A 16722-nucleotide genomic window follows, 5' to 3' on the forward strand; every position below is an offset into this window, starting at 1 on the left:
TGCTGATACCATAGAACTCGTGGCCATTCCATTGATTAATGTCGAGAATTAAAAAATCAAATTGAGATGCTTATCCGGGAAGGGCACTTACGAAGATATGTACAGGAAGAAGAGGGAAATAATAGAGAGCCACAAAGAAAGGAAGAGAGGCCTAAAACACAAGAAATACATAATCCAAGACAATAAGAGAGAGGAAGCGACTACAGACAGAATCCCTATCTGGATAATGAACCAATACATTAGGTTATACACATCATTTTGGGTGGCGAAACCTTGGCTAGTGACAGCTCCTCTTCCCAAAAGGTCTATGCCCGTTTGGCCTACTAGGTTAATTCGGTAATGAAGATTAAAGAAAATGAAGAGCCCATTATGTTCACACCTGCCAATAGATGAGGTGTAATCATTCCACATGATGATCCGATGGTAATCTCAGCTATCATTGCAAAGCACCCAATTGAGAGAATTTTTGGTAGACAGTGGTAGCTCAGTTAACCTCATTTTATTGGAATTGCTTCAAGCAAATGCACATTTCACAAGATCGATTAAAAAATATCTTTTCCCCTTTATATAGTTTCATCGAAGAGCTTGTCTCTGTGGCTGGTTCAATTCAGTTGCCAGTCATATTGGGCTCTGATCCTCAGAGCATAACACGCCAGGCTTGTTTTAAGGTGGTTAAAGCCCCCATCAATTGCATACAATATAATTTTTTGTCGTCCCTTGCTCAACGATATGAGAGCCATAGTCATTTTCTGCTATCTATTCATGAAATTTCCTACACCCCAAAGAGTGGGACAAGTTCGAGGGGATCAACTAAAGACCCACACATGCTACGTTGCATCTACAAAAAGGAAACAGAATGAAGAGGCTTTATCGATTGCCAACCAAACTTTGCAAGATTAAGTTTTATTATTTCCATTGAATTATTTATATGGTAAGCAAACTTAGTGCTTGTGTTTATCACTGACAGGAATAAAAAAGTCACTCAACTAGTTAAACATGGGTTCAGGGATTTTTGGTTCAAATCAAGATTCATAATTGAATCATCCATCATTATATACTGTAATTCAAGTTAAATACCAAATACGCTTCTTAAGAAGAAACCACACAAGATTGCCCCCACCAAACCCAACAGTCCAAACACAGGTAAAATTTATCTTTTGTCAAGAAATTTGGATGTATTCCAGATTTGAAGCTGTAATATTCATGCAACGTGTCATCTATATTTAGTTATAAATAATTATCTCTTAAATATCTATGTATTAATTAAATGATAATTTTTTAAATTTTTTATCAACAGACAATTTTTTATTCAACTAATCAAAATAAATTGTTAGAACACAATTATATGAATCATGTACATCATTTTTGTACATCTTGATCTACACAAGAGGTATTATGACCAAAATACTTTGCGTCTCTCCATGCGCCTTATGAGAAATATTTTTATCATTGATATACCTTTATGTAGTCCAAGATGTACACAAAGATGTACCAATAGCATTATTCCAATTATATATCTTTTTAACAACGAATTTAGTCACTCAAAATTGGGTTGGATCAATAAATTTATTTTTTTAAAAGTAATACTAGTTAGACTGAAAATTCATAAATAGAATTACTTATTTTTTTAAGACCCTCATATTGCAAATAATTTAATTAAATTATAATAAGTTAAATTAAGTTAATAAAACAAAATTAAAATATAAAAATTCAGAAAAACTCCTGAGTTTAAAAATATTTTTGTAGGTGTTTGTGTTTGTGATTTTTTTTTTTTTTTTTGGTGGGGGGGGAGGAATGGTCGGACGATTATAAATCAAGGAAATCGGATCCCGGTGCTGGGATGGTCAACCTGTTTCCTGTCTCTTGTCCTGTGTCGCTGGAAGAAGCTTGCCAGAGAAGGAGTCGGCCGAGATGAGGAAGGAAGACACTGTGAAGTTGATCAGCGCCGAGGGCTTCGAATTCGTCATCGATAAGAAGGCTGCCATGGTCTCTCAAACCATTCGCAATATGCTCACCTCTCCAGGTTCTTCTCCACCTTTCTTTCCACCAACGTCTAGGGTTTTTCAGTTCTTCTCCCTCAAATTCGGCTAGAAATTAAAATTCGATACTGAAGGTCGCTTAATTTTTTCTTTTACGCCAACTAGAGATCCTCCGATTTTGTCCTATATTTTTGTTTCCTATTCGATCGAACGTAGGGATTGAGTTTTCTTGCGGAAGAACGGAAGATTCCACATTTGGAAATTGTTGAAATTTCTTTAATCGGGATATAATTTCTATTGAAAACTTTCTCGTCTGCGATTGAACTGAGGGTTTGAGGTTTGTGCTTGTTTCAGGGGGTTTCGCTGAGGCGCAGCACGGAGAAGTCACTTTCCCCGAGATAAGCACCACCATTCTCGAGAAGGTCTGCCAGTACTTTTACTGGTCTCTCCAATACGCCAGGTTCGTTCTTCTCCTATTGTTTTTTTTTTATGTTTCGCCCTTTACCTTTAATTTCACCGTGTTTGGAAATGCTATACAAGTGAGGCAAGGGGAGATCTCCATCTCATTGCAGGCTCCTTTGTGATTTCAAATTCAGAAGGAAAGATAGACTCCTAGTAGTTTGATCTGTTAGTCGGAATGAATGACCAAGAAACAAAAGGATTGATATTTTATTTTTGTTTCTTCGTCTTCTAATTTATTTGGGGAACCCATCGGGGTCTAAGGGCTTAAAATTGATTTTGCCTTTCTATTCTGTTATTTTGGCGAGGGTGTCAATCTTTTGCTTTTCCATATGGGGGTAATGGTTTGCTCTTGCTAGAATGCTTATATTTATTACTGCAAGCAGGATATGAAAATGTGTACTTTCATTTCTTGAAAATGCACAAGTATTTTTGTTTTCATCATGCATGTATTTTGTCAGTGCAAAGAGTAGCTGTTACCAAAACAATTGGTGCTAAGACCATATGCATAATAGTATCCAAAAACTTGGTGTTTCTTTCTGATTTGGACACCCACAAAATCATATTTATGTCAGTTGAAAACTTTAGAATGGTATGGATATCATAAACTATCCGTGGAATTGTTAGCATGGCAACTTAAGCAAATGTTTGCAGGTGTAGGATAAATTCAATTGTGAAAAAATCTTTATTTAAAAGTTAATTATATTGTAAAGTTATGCTGTTATGGCAGGGTGTGTGGGTAGAGTATGATTGGAATTATGTGGAAGGTGATTGTTAGTGATGTGTTTTAAGGTAGGAGTGGTTGAATACCGGACAAAGGTATTTTCGTGCTACCTTTAGTTGGCTAGCAGGTCCCTTTCCCATATGGTTTACTGAGGTCCTCAGTTAGTTCTACTTGCTGGATGGAGAATCTTCTGCAGAGATTGAATAGCCAGGTTTTCAAGGTTACAGTAGAGGGTTCTCAATCAAATTGCAGTTTCTAGTGTTTCTTGAATTTCCTTGTAGGGTTTTTTGCCATGAGAGAGTAGCCTACTAAATAAATTTTAATAAGAACTGTTCAGAAAAAAATAATTTATTCAGTGGAAACTCCTGTACATTCATCCTTATGGCATGCTAATTGAAACACACAGTTGCAGTGATAACTTAGAGTAACTCTAGGATATTGTTGCAAAGTTGAATTGAAAATTTTGGACCAGAATGCATCCCTTAATCTTGATCACTAATTTCCTCTAGAATATGAGTGTCTGAGACATAATTTTTTATCAGGATGGTTGTATATTTATTTCTTCCTTCTCCCAATACTTCTTTTGATTTTCCCTTTCAATTTTTTTCAAGCCGCTCAGCAAATACTATGGAGGAGGTGCCATTTCCACCATGCAATTCCCTTTCAACTATAGTCTCTGTAATTCCAGCTGTGTGCCAGCAATAAGGAATCCTTACAGACAGCAACGAAGGGCCCTGGGTAGAAATAGACCATGACATCCCAATAATAGTTAAAAAAATAATAAACAAATTCTGTTGAATTTACTCCTGATTTTATTCAAACATGAGATCTCTTTATGGCTGACTTATGTGGAAACATTTCTGTTTGCAGCGGGAAGGAGACTGAATTCCATATTGAACCTGAGCTGACCCTCGAACTCATGATGGCTGCTAACTATCTGCACACTTAATAGCATCAATTCTCTTCTATGGCAACCAAACATGGTTGGCATGGTAAGCCTCTTCTTTACATGCATATGCCTATATTTGTACATTCCATGCTTTCTTTTTTCTTGTTTGCTTGGACCGTTTGATTTAATTGTTCTCTGTTCTTGCTTAGTTTCATTTCTTTTCAATCAGCCACACCCTCTCTCTTGATTGACCAGCCACACACCAAAATGATGAACGCCCCAGCAAACCTATTCTCCTGAGCTCTGGCGACCCATTCTTCCTTACCTCCAAGAGCCACCCTCACCTGCTGGCAAGCCTACTATTTGGCCAAATCCCAATTTCGTTTTGCTTCTCTTGGTTGTTGGGCTTGAGTTCGTTCTTTTTCTATTCTGTCGCTTGAATGAATACACTTGATCAGCTCGACTTCCGCAAATGCAACCCCAGATTTGGGTTTAAATTTGGGGATAAGAAACTTCAGCATTGGAGCCGTCAGAATTTGCCTGTGCCTTATCATATTTTTTGTAAGTCACTGCGGTCGGCTGTTGACTCAAACTTTGCAATTGCTGCCCGAGCCTTGTCGAGCTACGGATTTGGGTTACTGGACCTAGATCTGGGTCGCTGACCCTAACTTTGGTTTGGTCAACTGTATTTCGGCAAGGGTTTGCTCTATACTTGCCAGCCAAAAAAAAAGCAGCGAGAGGAGAATGAGCAGTGAAGTAAAAAAAAATGTAGAGTAGGGGTATTTATTTTAGTCAAAGTAAAATAATTAATTATCTAATGAAATACATCATCTTTTTAGTTTTTATCCTCAAAATATTGAATAAGCACATCATCATCAAATGCAATGTTAAAGTTTTCATTTTGAGGATCCTTGATATATGGTGGGTGTTTGTTGGCCACGGTACAAGGTACAAAGATGTGAAGATTGCTCGTCACATTTGCTGTTGCCTACCAAAAGATCGTTTCCTTAGGTCTTGCTTTCGTTGTGATCATTACATAAAGGGAGCAGTGTTGGGAGAGGATCTGATGTAGGGAGCCAGTAGATATTGGAGGATTTTTTTTTTTTTTTTCAAAGGTAGATATTGGAGGATGTAACAATACCATGATGGATTGAACTTGTCTGAGGAAGGTGACAATGTGTTTGTATGTTTTTCTTCATTAATCAAGTAACGATGTACTACTGTAAATTGGTGAATCTTGGTTGGATAATGCTATAGCAAATATTTCATGTTCGGGTCATATAATAAGAGTAGACAACCCCATAAACGAATATAAAATTTTGAAAAAGGTTACGGATGCCAATGGATATAAAAAGTTTTGGCTCCAAACGTCTTTATAAATTCCACGGGTAGAAATGATTGGATTGATGTATCATCAAGAAACTAAGTAGATTTTTATTTTGAAATCATAAAATTCGTCCTCCCATTTTAAAAGTGTATATAAAGTTGCATAAATTAAGTGGCAATTAAGTGATATATTGAGATTAGTATTAGTAGGTTACAAGTTCGATATTTGATTTAGGTAAGGATTAAAGATTTGTTTGGAATTTACCTCCTCACTCGAAATTAAGGACACGAGTAATAAAAGACCGCACAAAAGTGATAATTTTAAATGTATATAAAGTTGTCCTAACTTCTTTTTGTTTCTTCATTTGACACAAATTATCTCAATTGGGTATAAAAAAAAAAAAACATCACGGGCTTTAATGAAATATGTGAGCTATTTGTTTTATTAGCTCATGTAGGAAGGAATCTCATACAATTTTCCCTCAACCATCCTAATATTTCTCTTTTGTAGTTTCCAATTTTTTCTTTTGGGATATGTAACTGAAATATTTTTCTTTGTATAAACTTTTTCAAGTTACAACAATTTAAAATACAAAACATTACCAATCTTATAACACATATAACATTATTTCTCAGAAAAAAAAAAACACTTATAACATTAATGTGTTTTAGTTAAGAATGCAAAAATAGAATTCCTGTCTGTCCAGATAAGTGACACTAAATAATAAAGTACACATGTACCACGTCAAGATGAAATTGGTGCCAGAGCATCAATCTACTTAGTTTCTCTTCTTCTATTATAAAGTTCAGGTATTCACCAATGCGATTTGATTTTTTTATAATAACAAAACCATTAAAGTATGGCTCATGTAAACAACTACCATTACTACTACTTTGCATGATCCAAGATTTTAATTATTGTTATCTCTGTGCCAAAACTAGAGGAATAGCATAACATTTTAAATATTTATTACATAGGCGTGACAGTCTCTAAAATGTAATTGCTTACAAATTATACATGTATATAATAATAATAAAAAATCATTATACCAATCATATTAAAAGGTGAGCCTGTGACGCTAGAAGCTGGGTGAAAACACTATTGTTTTCCGTTTCCCAAATATAATAGTTTTGTGATTGCTACTTAACGCCTCCGTGGGCGTGCCGGAGTGGTTATCGGGCATGACTAGAAATCATGTGGGCTCTGCCCGCGCAGGTTCGAATCCTGCCGCTCACGTGTTTTGTTTCTATTTTTGCCATTTTTCCGAGGCCTAAAAATTAGGCTGGCAAAGTAATGATTCATTTGGAAGAATTTATAAATTTACTTCAAAAAGCAGTGAACAATACTTCAAACCCATTTTTACTTTATAGAAAACATTTAAGCTCAAATATAATTTTTCACACAAGAGTGAGCTTACAACTTACCAAATATATAGTGAACTTAGTGTGTTTTTTATGTTTATGAGAATTATTATGTTATTCACGTTAAATAACATAACAGTTATTCGACGTGAATAACTATGAGAAGACAAGTTTAGGGTTTAGGATAAACCCATAGCTGAGCGTGGACCCGACTATGAGTCCCCCCACCCCCACATGCACTCCTTTACTAGCTCGCATCAACAACATAAATGTTGCCCGACATGAACAGTATATCAGAACTCTTATGTTTATTAAGTACAAAATCAAAAGTTATAATTGCGTATGATTATAAGATATTAGTGTCAATTTTCTTTGATAATATTTTTTATATATTAAACAAATATTATATGATAAGTTTTTTTTGGTGTGAAATAAACAAACAATCAATTAATAGGTGTCATTCTTATGCTAGAATAGTCTTTCTCATAATCTTTTTTACCCCCTCCCCCCCCCCCCCCCCCCAAATAAATAAATAAATACGTCTCATAAGCCATAATCCGAGTTACAATAATATTGTGCCAACATTTTTATATATCCTACTTGAAAAAGATAAATTCGGATTCATTGGAGTGGGAGCAGATCCTAGAAGGGGGGGAAAAAACTAATAATATATAACTTCAATCTGGGTTGAAGATGGTTGCTTGGAGTTCTTTGCAACTTGCAAGTTCCCATCGGTCTCTGAGTTTCTCAATTTGTCAAAATTTTTGGAAATATCAAGAACGGCCCAAAGGTAATAATGGAAACCAGAAGCTCATTCGCAGTTGATCCTTTTGGCTCCAAGGTGTTCGTCTTTTGTCAGGTTGAAGGAGACCTCGGTTAATGGTTGTCTGATACAAGAAATCTTAATTTGGGGTTCTTTTGAAGACTGCATGCATGGTTATGTTACTGATAGAATCTTGAAAAATGTTGGAATATCTAGAGATGCATGTTTCGATATGGGTATGAAGTGTGATGCATGCAGTACCCATTTTGGGGTTCCCTCTTCAAACAAAATGTCAAAAGGAAGCATTTAAATGAAACAGAGAACTTAATGAGTAATGATTTAAGATCACTAAATGTTTCCCAATTTTGCCTGTTTGAATACACTACGTCCACTAGAAGGATGATTGGAAGTCTAGATCTGTTTCCATGCTGTACGTTCGTTATATAAAAGCTAAAATAGCTTCAAGCAAACTCTTTATTTGAAGAGTACTAGCATTTCAGACTTAAGATGTGAACTTCGATTATGACAACTTTAGCAGGTTGCCGAGTCACAGAAATTATCAGCTGACACTACTGAGCTTTGTATGTTAAACATGGATCTGATCACGTCTTATTCAGAACAAGAGGCATTCATGAAAAGAAAAACAAACAAAATCTCTCACCTTTCGCCAGCTAATTGCTAAAGGAATGGCTCTTGGAGGTACCCAAAAAGGGTAGCAAGAGTTGGCAGCTTGAGTTCATTTTTCCGCCTTTATTCGAGGTTTCCAGAAAAGCAGATGCATCAGTTTGAAACCGAAACCTTTCCCTCCTGCCACTCCTACTGGAGGTAAATTTTTGCCGACTAATTACGGTCCTGAATCTGTTTTCTCTAACCAGATGAAGGCTGGTATCTACAATAATCGTTACCCATTTCCTGCTCAGATGAGATGCAAAGGAACAACCTCTCATAGGCAGCCGCCATCTTGGTCGCAGTGAAGAGCGTTAAACCCCTTCCTCTAGCCACCATGCCTTTCTTCTCTAGAATTCCTCTCCCATCTTCCCAAACCTGATACAGAGCCCTCTTCAGCGAACTCACTGTGGGAGAAAATGTATAGCCCATTTCGTTGCTGACAATCACAGACCCCGTAATGCTGGCGAGCCTTGTCGCCATGACTGGCTTGCCGGAAAGTGTTGCTTCTAATAGGGTATGATCCAATCCTTGGGCTCTGAGGGTTGGATTCACAAAGAGATCTATAGCATTATAGAAACCTGCCAGTTGAGCCTGCTCCACTGGCCCCAAAACCAGCAAATTGGTGCCCAAGTCTTTGTATCTACCACCCCATGGTCCATCCCCAGCCACCAAAACAGCAACACTTTCCCGAAATGTAATGTTTTCCGCGAACATTTGCTTCAGAGCTTCAAACATTAGTGGGTGCCCTTTGTCTTTAACCAACCTCCCAGCCATTCCCAAGATCAATGACTTGGTCTTTGGAACTGCAAATTTCTGCTTGAAATCCTTGCCTCTGGAGCCATCTGGCCGGAAGATCCCCTCATCGACGCCATTCAGGATGACGTGAACTCGATCATCCGGGATCATATAGATCCTTCTCAGGACATCCCCAACATGATCACTGGTAGCAACATGGTGAGCATATCTTGGGAAAAACCTCACCTCTTCAACAACCTTCAAAGCTCTCTGGGCCAGTGCTTTTGCCTGTGGCTCTGCAGGATCTCGGAGAAGTTCCTGAATTACGTCACTGTGTATGGCTTCATAAGCAATTCCATGCCAGGAAACAGCCAGATTGGTGAGATTCCGGGACCGGGTATGCATGAGGCCTACGCTTTCAGTGTGGATCACATCGAAAGGCCTCCCGGTTGAGTTCTGGGCCAGAAATTGCGCCCACACTGAAGCTTGATCCAGGTAACCAGCAGCCGTTGGCTTTGAGAAGTGAAAATGGAGATTACTTATTGGGTATTTTGGAAGGGGTGAGTTTGGAGGATTGGCAGTGAAGATGTGGAGATCGTGGCCTCTTTTGGCCAGGGCAAGGTGGAGAGTCAAAGCATGCCTCTCAAGCCCTCCCGCGTGAAATCTCTGCGGCCATTTCTTCACAAACAGAGCAATCTTGAGGAGCTTTGAAGGTGGTTTTGAAGAAAAGGAAAGATGGTTCCACGCAGATGGGAAAGAAAGGAGATTAATTGCTTGATTTTGCTCATCATTTTCCAACATTTGGAGATGAGAATTTCGAGCTTCAGAACAGTGAGACCAGTGGATGAACGAGATGGAGGAGAAGACAGAGAGAAGGAGGAGGAAGTAGCAGACGTATCTGAAACTGAAGACAGTGGTTTGATCCTTCGCCATGGCAGTGCATAGATCAGGAGATGGAGAAATCAGTCACGATTGAAGTCCCTTAATTTGTTTTGGATCTGAGAAGTCTCTGTAATATAAGATTCGGAATTTGAATTATTCCCACTGATAAGCTTCTTGATCATTTAATATATATATCCGGTGGACTGTAAACGAAGCTAGTACAGTTTGCTTGAGAGTGGCAATCCTTTTTGACTTCCCAGGATTAAATTAAAGTAACCTTCCTAAACTTCCTTATTACTAACTTTGTAGCTACCATAATCAATATCAATGCTATAACAGTATTAAACAATACGCAACCATAAACAAAACCAGTTATTCCCAACTATAGTAGTCATAATATATATATATATATATAATGATGATAAGAGGGCCTAGGAGTATGTAAAAAAAATAACTCATAATTAGAGAACTGTGGTTGTTAGATTTTGGGTATACGAATTTTGTATAAAGATGATACTGGTAATAATAATAATCAAATTTAAGCTGTGGCATATATTGCTCAAGGACCTAATAATCTACCCAACCCACTAAGGAATGGTAACCCAAAGGTGCTGCGCCTGTGGCTAAAAGTTGACCAAACTTGAGTTTCTTTCTTGTTATGGAAGACCCACCATAAGCAAGTCAAAGAGTCTATTCTCCATGATCAGCACATGGGATGAAAGGTCTACCAGTTGCGAATTGTTTGGTACATAAGACACAACTTCAGTGGACAATTTTGTTGTTTCAAGTTAATGATTTATTGTCACTTAATAGTATTTATAAAAAGCTTTTAATTAAAGAAAATAATGTGTGAATATTTACAAATTTAACTTTACTAATAACACTTAGAAGCCTTTGTTTTCTTAAGGGAAATTGGGACTTTTATGTTAATCATAAAGAAGACATAATGTTGGCATGGAAGGAAAAGAAACCATAGACGATAAAAACACAGTTAATGAGAGAGTTAGAAGGCGAGTACTCATGTGACCAGTGGTACTGTGGCGCAACAGACGCCAAACTGTACCAACTCCAGCAAGCCAAAATCCCAAGCTTTATCCATACCAGATCAACCAACGCCATGGTCAGAAACACGCAACCGGAGTCCGATCCCGCAGCGGAGCCCAGACTCGATCCCAACTCGGAGCACATTCCGATTGACGTGTCCGCCGGCGTCAAGGCGGCCGTGCGGATCGCCAGGTTGAGGCTGAAGGAGTAGACCTGGAAGGCCACGAGGCGCGAGGCGGGGTTGAGGCTGAGGAAGACGGCCAAGGTGAAGGGGAGTTGATGTTGACTATGCCTTGATGTGGATGCTGGTGGTGGCGGCGATCTGCTTTCCCAGCGGGGGACGGTGGCACCGTTATTGGTTTCCGCGGCAGGTCTTCAACTTCGTTTCGGATTTTCCATTCTGGGATGTGAGAAGTGGCTGAAACTACAGTTACAAAACCAAATCAAAAACAAAATATCGCCGTTGCCGGGGATCGAACCCGGGTCACCCGCGTGACAGGCGGGAATACTTACCACTATACTACAACGACTTGATTGTTGTTGGGCGTTATTTAAAATTAAATAAAGTTTGTCATCCTTGGCAGACTTTTGTTGAAGTGAATTTCCATATATAAAAATATATATTCATCATTCTTCGGTTCAAAATACAATAAAAAATATATTTTCGTGAATATAAGTAGAGATAATTGTGAAACTTCATCCATGCAAAATTGTGTTTTCATTGAGTTTATTAGATTGTCCCATTACTTATTCAAACAAATTAATAGAAAATTATTGTGCTTAAAATGACAACATTACCAAACTGTATTATTGGTACAGTATCCGTTACTACTACTGAGCGAGTGTATAAACAAAAGGTAATTGATTTTAAAAAAATAATAAAAGGATACAAAGATGATGCTTAGATTGACTCCAACAAGAATCCTTACTCGTACACATAATTAATAATTAAATATATAAAATAATTATATATATATACAAAATTAATAATTATGTGTATATCAATAATCAAATATACATATACAAAATTAATAATTAAATACATAATAATTAAATACGCACGTACACAAACTCAATAATCAAATATACAAATCAATAACCAAATATATAAATATACAATATTATTCATCTAATACATAAATAAATAAATAATTTAAAAAAAAAATCACAAACCACAAGCTATTCGTTTGTGGAGTCATTTTGCAAGCCGCCAGTCGCTTAGAGTCGCCATAATCAATTGTTTCGTTGGTCGTTGCAACTTTTGTTGTTTGGCAATCGATTTGTCTTCTGTCGCCCCTTCACCTTTCTCCTAACGTTGATGGCCGTTGAGGAGGGAAGAATGAGAGAGATATGACGATGCTGCTCTTGAAGATTTGGATTGTCAATGTTGGTGATTCTTTCGTACTAAAATTTTAACAAATTAATTTGACAATGACGAGGGCTCTTGGAGTTGCGATTTTGAGATTAGTTTTCTATAATTTGGCGATCACGATCCATTTAAAGAGCTTTGAGTTAGGCTTAGAAGCTGGACAATTCAAAGAAAGTATGATAATACATCTTGAAAGAAGTGCGTACAGGTGCACTTCAAGTAACCTAATATTGGCCAAGTTACCTATGAGTACTAGTAACTTGTATTATACAAACATAGTATAACATATATAAAAATTATTTTATATACATAAAAATATAATTTTTTATAATATTCTATTATATAGAATATTTCATCTATATAAGTACACTTTTTATAGTATTTAATATATTATTTATCTTATATACACCTTTTACATTATATAAGATCGAAGTATTTTTGGACTAACTTTGATAACTAATTTGTCAACTCTGTATTCTATAACAAATTAATTGTTGTACTTTAATTTTTGTTACCATAATTATTAAATTTTAATTTTTTATTATAATTTAATTTCTCTTTTAATTTTTATCAAAATTTGTTAATAAAAATTGACGTGATATATATTTATATAAACTAAAAAATTATTTAGTGTTAAAATTAACATAAATTCCTAATTTTAAGATTTATATTAAAATTGTTGGGGCCTAATTCAAATACCTCAAAACCCATATTGTTGTTTGTGCCTCTCATCTCTTAGTAAGATTTGGGTTTTGTCTTTCTCATATATATATATATATATATATATAGAGAGAGAGAGAGAGAGAGAGAGAGAGAGAGAGAAATGTCATTTTTGTATGTATGATGTATCAAGAGAGAGTTAACGGAAATTAGGCTCTCTTATGAGCCATTGGCTTACGACTTGTAATGAAATAATTCTATCTTAGTTCATGGACATAGACTTATGTTGAAAAACATAAATATCTTGTGTTCTTAGTTTTTATTTTGTTTATACATACACATATATATATATATATATGTAGGGAGGATTCGATCACAAGAGAATTACATGGTTTGGCTTAAGTCTATGTTCACAAGTTGGAGAGCATCAAATCCACTAGGATAAAATGGTTTAGTAGTGAGCCAATGACTCATAAGAAAGCATAATCTCCCTTTTAACTCTCTTTTTGATACTTCGTACATACATAATTGACACTATTTCTATATACAACTAATTAAGAGAGAAAGATAAAACCCAAATCTCACTAAGAGATATCATGCCCAAATAATAATAAGGACATTGGGCTATGAAATTAGATACATAACGTAACAAATCTCTAACTTGACTCTAATTTCTAATAAGGAATTGTTGAATGTAGAGTGTAACACTCAACTTTCTCAGAGTGTTATTACTTTCTCTAAAATGGATATATTTTTTTTTTTGTACACACAAACTTTACTGGTATAACTAAATTAGCTAATTATATATTTTTAGAAAATAGATGGAAATCTGAATCTTACACAATAACTAGGGAACAAAACAGTACATTCATTTTCCTAATTAACATCAAATCGTACAGTCATATAATATGAGAGTGAGGTTTACATCCGTATAATTTACATAAGACTTAAAAAAATCAACATTTGCCGGCTCATTCGTCAATAATCCCCTTTTTTTTTGCTTGACTCGATTTATTTGGAATATGAAAATATTCTAGGGATATAGTCCAATTAAATTATGAACCATCTAAGTAAGAGATTCATAATAAACATTATTTGAGCATGAATATAAAATGCAATAATTACATCATCTTTTCACATTCTTTTAGTGACAATGGGGAATCCCTTTACTATCACCATTTTCCAACCTCTTTTTCGATGCTAGCACATTCACCACCAATTCCAACCCCTCTTCTAAAGCCGGGACATAATATAACATACATGATAGGCTATCGATTTCCTGTGTCACCAAATAAATATACAATGTATGACAAATAAACTTCACCAATAAATATATACATTTCTCATTAACATGACATGTGTATGCAATCAACATACAATTAAATTTTTTAATGAATTTTGCAATAATTTTGAAAAATCATCGTAAATGTTATTTATTTTTTTTAATTATTTAATTTTTTTCTAAATTTAGCGACAATTTTTTAAAAATCACTGCAAAATTAATTTTTTTAATAAATTTTGAAATGATTTTTTAAAATTGCTGCAAATGTTATTTTATTTTAATTTTTAATTATTAAATTATTTTCTAAATTTAGAGATAGTTTTGAAAAATCGTCACAAATATTAAATTATTTTAATTTTTTAATTATTTTTTAAATTTAACGACGTTTCTCAAAAATCATCATAAAATTTAATTTTAATTTTTAATTATTAAATTATTTTTTAAATTTAGTGACGATTTTCAAAAAATTGTCGTAAAATTAAATTTTTTAATAAATTTTACAAATCGCCGCAAAATGTTAAAAAATTATTGCAAAAAATGTATTTTGCGACCGTTTATAAATCGCTACAAAATATCATGTTTTGCTATGATTTTTAAAACTTTCGCAAAAAAATTATAGCAAAAAATTAATTTTTTTGTAATGACTCCACCACAAAATTAAAGTCGATTATTTGTTCTAAGCCTTTTAATTTGTTTCCTCTTTTTTTTTTAGTCAAAATCTTCCATTGCATAAAGGTCTTGAACACCTCATCCTTGTGCTTTGGAAATAAATTCAATTTTTTATAGAAAAATCATCAATCAAAATCAGAAGATTCAAACCACCACCTTTGGACTTCACTTTAGTAGAACCTCAAAGGTAAGAGTGAATGTAATCAAGAGTATTCTTTCTTACGAGTGGTAATGATGAAATTAATCATTTTTTGTTTTAAAAAATGTAATATAATCAAGAGTATCCTTGGTCTTGTGAGTGGTAATGATAAAATTAATCATTTTTTGCTTTTAAAAAATGTAATGCTAGCAAAATTTCAATTTTTCTATATTCTACCCTTCAAGGAGACCTCTCTTGCTAAACCTTTCTCACTCATATTGTCTAGTTTTATGTGACACAATTTGGTAACATCCCAATTTGACAACACATGATGAAATTGCAGCAAAATCAGTCACAATAGATCTTTACAATACATACAAACTCCCAAATTTCTTGGTTTTGGTTACTATTAGGACACCTTGGGAAACTCCACTTCAAGTGAAAACTTGCACCCAATTTGTTATGTATTAAATCCACTAAGATGGAATGCTTTCTTTACAATGAGTAGTGAGTGAGTGACTCATAAGAAAACCTAATCTAGGTGGCGATTGGCTCATCAGTTTGATTACTTATAAGTTATTCATTTAGCTTATAACTTATTAAATTTATTTTGTTAAGTGTTTGATAAGCACCAAGAATTTAAACGCTTTTAAGCTTAAAAGGTCATCTACAAGCATTTTGAAAAAGCTCATCTCCCTAGTTTTTTCAAAAACACTACCAAGAGTTTATTGCGTTGACCAACGAAATGTTGACCAACGAAATGTCTGATTTATTCTCAAACAAAATATATAATTTCAACTATACTCCAATCTTCATCTTCTGCCTTTACTATCACTGTCGCTAGACATGGCCAAAATTGAACCGGATCGGCGGTTCGAACCGGAACCGGACCGAACCGGCGAAATTCGGTCCGGTTCCGGTTCAAGGTTCCGGAGAACCGGAACTGCCGGTTCCGGTTCCGCGGAACCGGCCCCCCCTCCCCCCCCCAACCCCCCCCCCCCCCCCCGTGCGCGTGCGGCCGCGCACGGTGCACCCCCCCCCAACGGTCCAAATTGGACCGTTGGACCCCCCTCCCCTCCCCCAACGGTCCAAATTGGACCGTTGGACACCCCCCCCCAACGGTCCAATTTGGATTGGACCGTTGGACCCCCCCCCCAACTTTTTTTTTTTTTTTAAATTTTATAATTCCTATCTATATATACCCCTCCCTCCCCCACTCATTTTTCACACTTTCTCTCTCTCTCTCTCTCTCTCTCTCTCTCTCAAGTCTCAAGCTATTATTCTCTCAATTTTGTCTCTCATTTAATATTTTAATTTCAATTTCTTCAATCTTCTCATTTTGTTATTTATCAATTTATTCAATTATATTGTTAATTATTTATTACTTGTTACTATATTATTTTATCATTATTATATTTTTTTATTATCATACTTTTTTCAAAAAAATGGCAAGTGAAGGTAGAAATGTTGAAAATGTTGAGTTTGAAGCTCAAAATTTTCAAACACAAGAGAGTGAAACTCAACAAAAGGGAGGTGGAAAAATTTCTACTTCTGATATTTTTAATATTCATTTCAAGAAAACACCAAAAGGAGATGGTAAATTTGATGTATCTTGTAATTATTGTAATTAAGTATACAAATTCAAGCAAGGAGGTGGATATGGTACTTTCGCCCGACATTTGCAAACAAAGCACCCGCTCAAGGTTGGATTGAGCCGCGATCAAACACAAATATCCGGGTTTGCTACCTCTTCAAACTCTCCTCAATTATT

General features: G+C 35.5%; 2 protein-coding genes and 2 non-coding genes across 8 annotated transcripts; 2 read left to right on the top strand and 2 right to left on the bottom strand.

The window, feature by feature from the left end:
* The first annotated feature begins 1798 nt into the window (after nucleotides 1–1798).
* Nucleotides 1799–5286, top strand: LOC127798502 (uncharacterized). Of its 5 annotated transcripts, XR_008022406.1 has the most exons (5): nucleotides 1799–2023; nucleotides 2334–2439; nucleotides 3782–3900; nucleotides 4033–4154; nucleotides 5000–5286. XR_008022406.1 is itself a non-coding variant. In XM_052332109.1 (4 exons), the coding sequence occupies exons 1-4, from the start codon at nucleotides 1912–1914 to the stop codon at nucleotides 4068–4070; spliced, it is 375 nt and encodes a 124-aa protein (XP_052188069.1). In that variant the 5' UTR covers nucleotides 1799–1911; the 3' UTR covers nucleotides 4071–5286. The 5 variants fall into 5 exon arrangements, 4 of the variants coding, with proteins under 4 accessions (XP_052188069.1, XP_052188070.1, XP_052188072.1 ...); XM_052332109.1 differs by having other exon boundaries at nucleotides 4033–5286; XM_052332110.1 differs by having other exon boundaries at nucleotides 1802–2023; nucleotides 3774–3900; nucleotides 4033–5286.
* Nucleotides 5287–6532: 1246 nt separating this feature from the next.
* TRNAS-AGA (transfer RNA serine (anticodon AGA)) lies at nucleotides 6533–6614 on the top strand. Its single transcript has one exon. It is a non-coding gene; the product is annotated as a tRNA-Ser (tRNA).
* Nucleotides 6615–7869: 1255 nt separating this feature from the next.
* Nucleotides 7870–10932, bottom strand: LOC127796613 (uncharacterized). Its single transcript, XM_052328847.1, has 2 exons — nucleotides 10807–10932; nucleotides 7870–9915 (listed from the first exon to the last, which is right to left on the bottom strand). Exon 2 carries the CDS (start codon nucleotides 9837–9839, stop codon nucleotides 8370–8372), a length of 1470 nt encoding a protein of 489 aa, XP_052184807.1. The 5' UTR covers nucleotides 9840–9915; nucleotides 10807–10932; the 3' UTR covers nucleotides 7870–8369.
* Nucleotides 10933–11290: 358 nt separating this feature from the next.
* On the bottom strand, nucleotides 11291–11362 carry TRNAD-GUC (transfer RNA aspartic acid (anticodon GUC)). Its single transcript has one exon. It is a non-coding gene; the product is annotated as a tRNA-Asp (tRNA).
* Between the last annotated feature and the right edge of the window lie 5360 nt (nucleotides 11363–16722).

The sequence above is a fragment of the Diospyros lotus genome, chromosome 3, assembly GCF_014633365.1.
Source record: "Diospyros lotus cultivar Yz01 chromosome 3, ASM1463336v1, whole genome shotgun sequence".
NCBI classification, from domain to species: Eukaryota; Viridiplantae; Streptophyta; class Magnoliopsida; order Ericales; family Ebenaceae; genus Diospyros; species Diospyros lotus.

Coding starts and splice junctions, on each gene's coding strand:
- LOC127798502 (XM_052332109.1), top strand. CDS start 1,912: ATGAGGAAGGAAGACACTGTGAAGTTGATCAGCGCCGAGGGCTTCGAA. Junction 2,024..2,333: donor CAATATGCTCACCTCTCCAG/GTTCTTCTCCAC, acceptor TGCTTGTTTCAG/GGGGTTTCGCTGAGGCGCAG. Junction 3,901..4,032: donor ACAGCAACGAAGGGCCCTGG/GTAGAAATAGAC, acceptor TTCTGTTTGCAG/CGGGAAGGAGACTGAATTCC.
- LOC127796613 (XM_052328847.1), bottom strand. CDS start 9,839: ATGGCGAAGGATCAAACCACTGTCTTCAGTTTCAGATACGTCTGCTAC.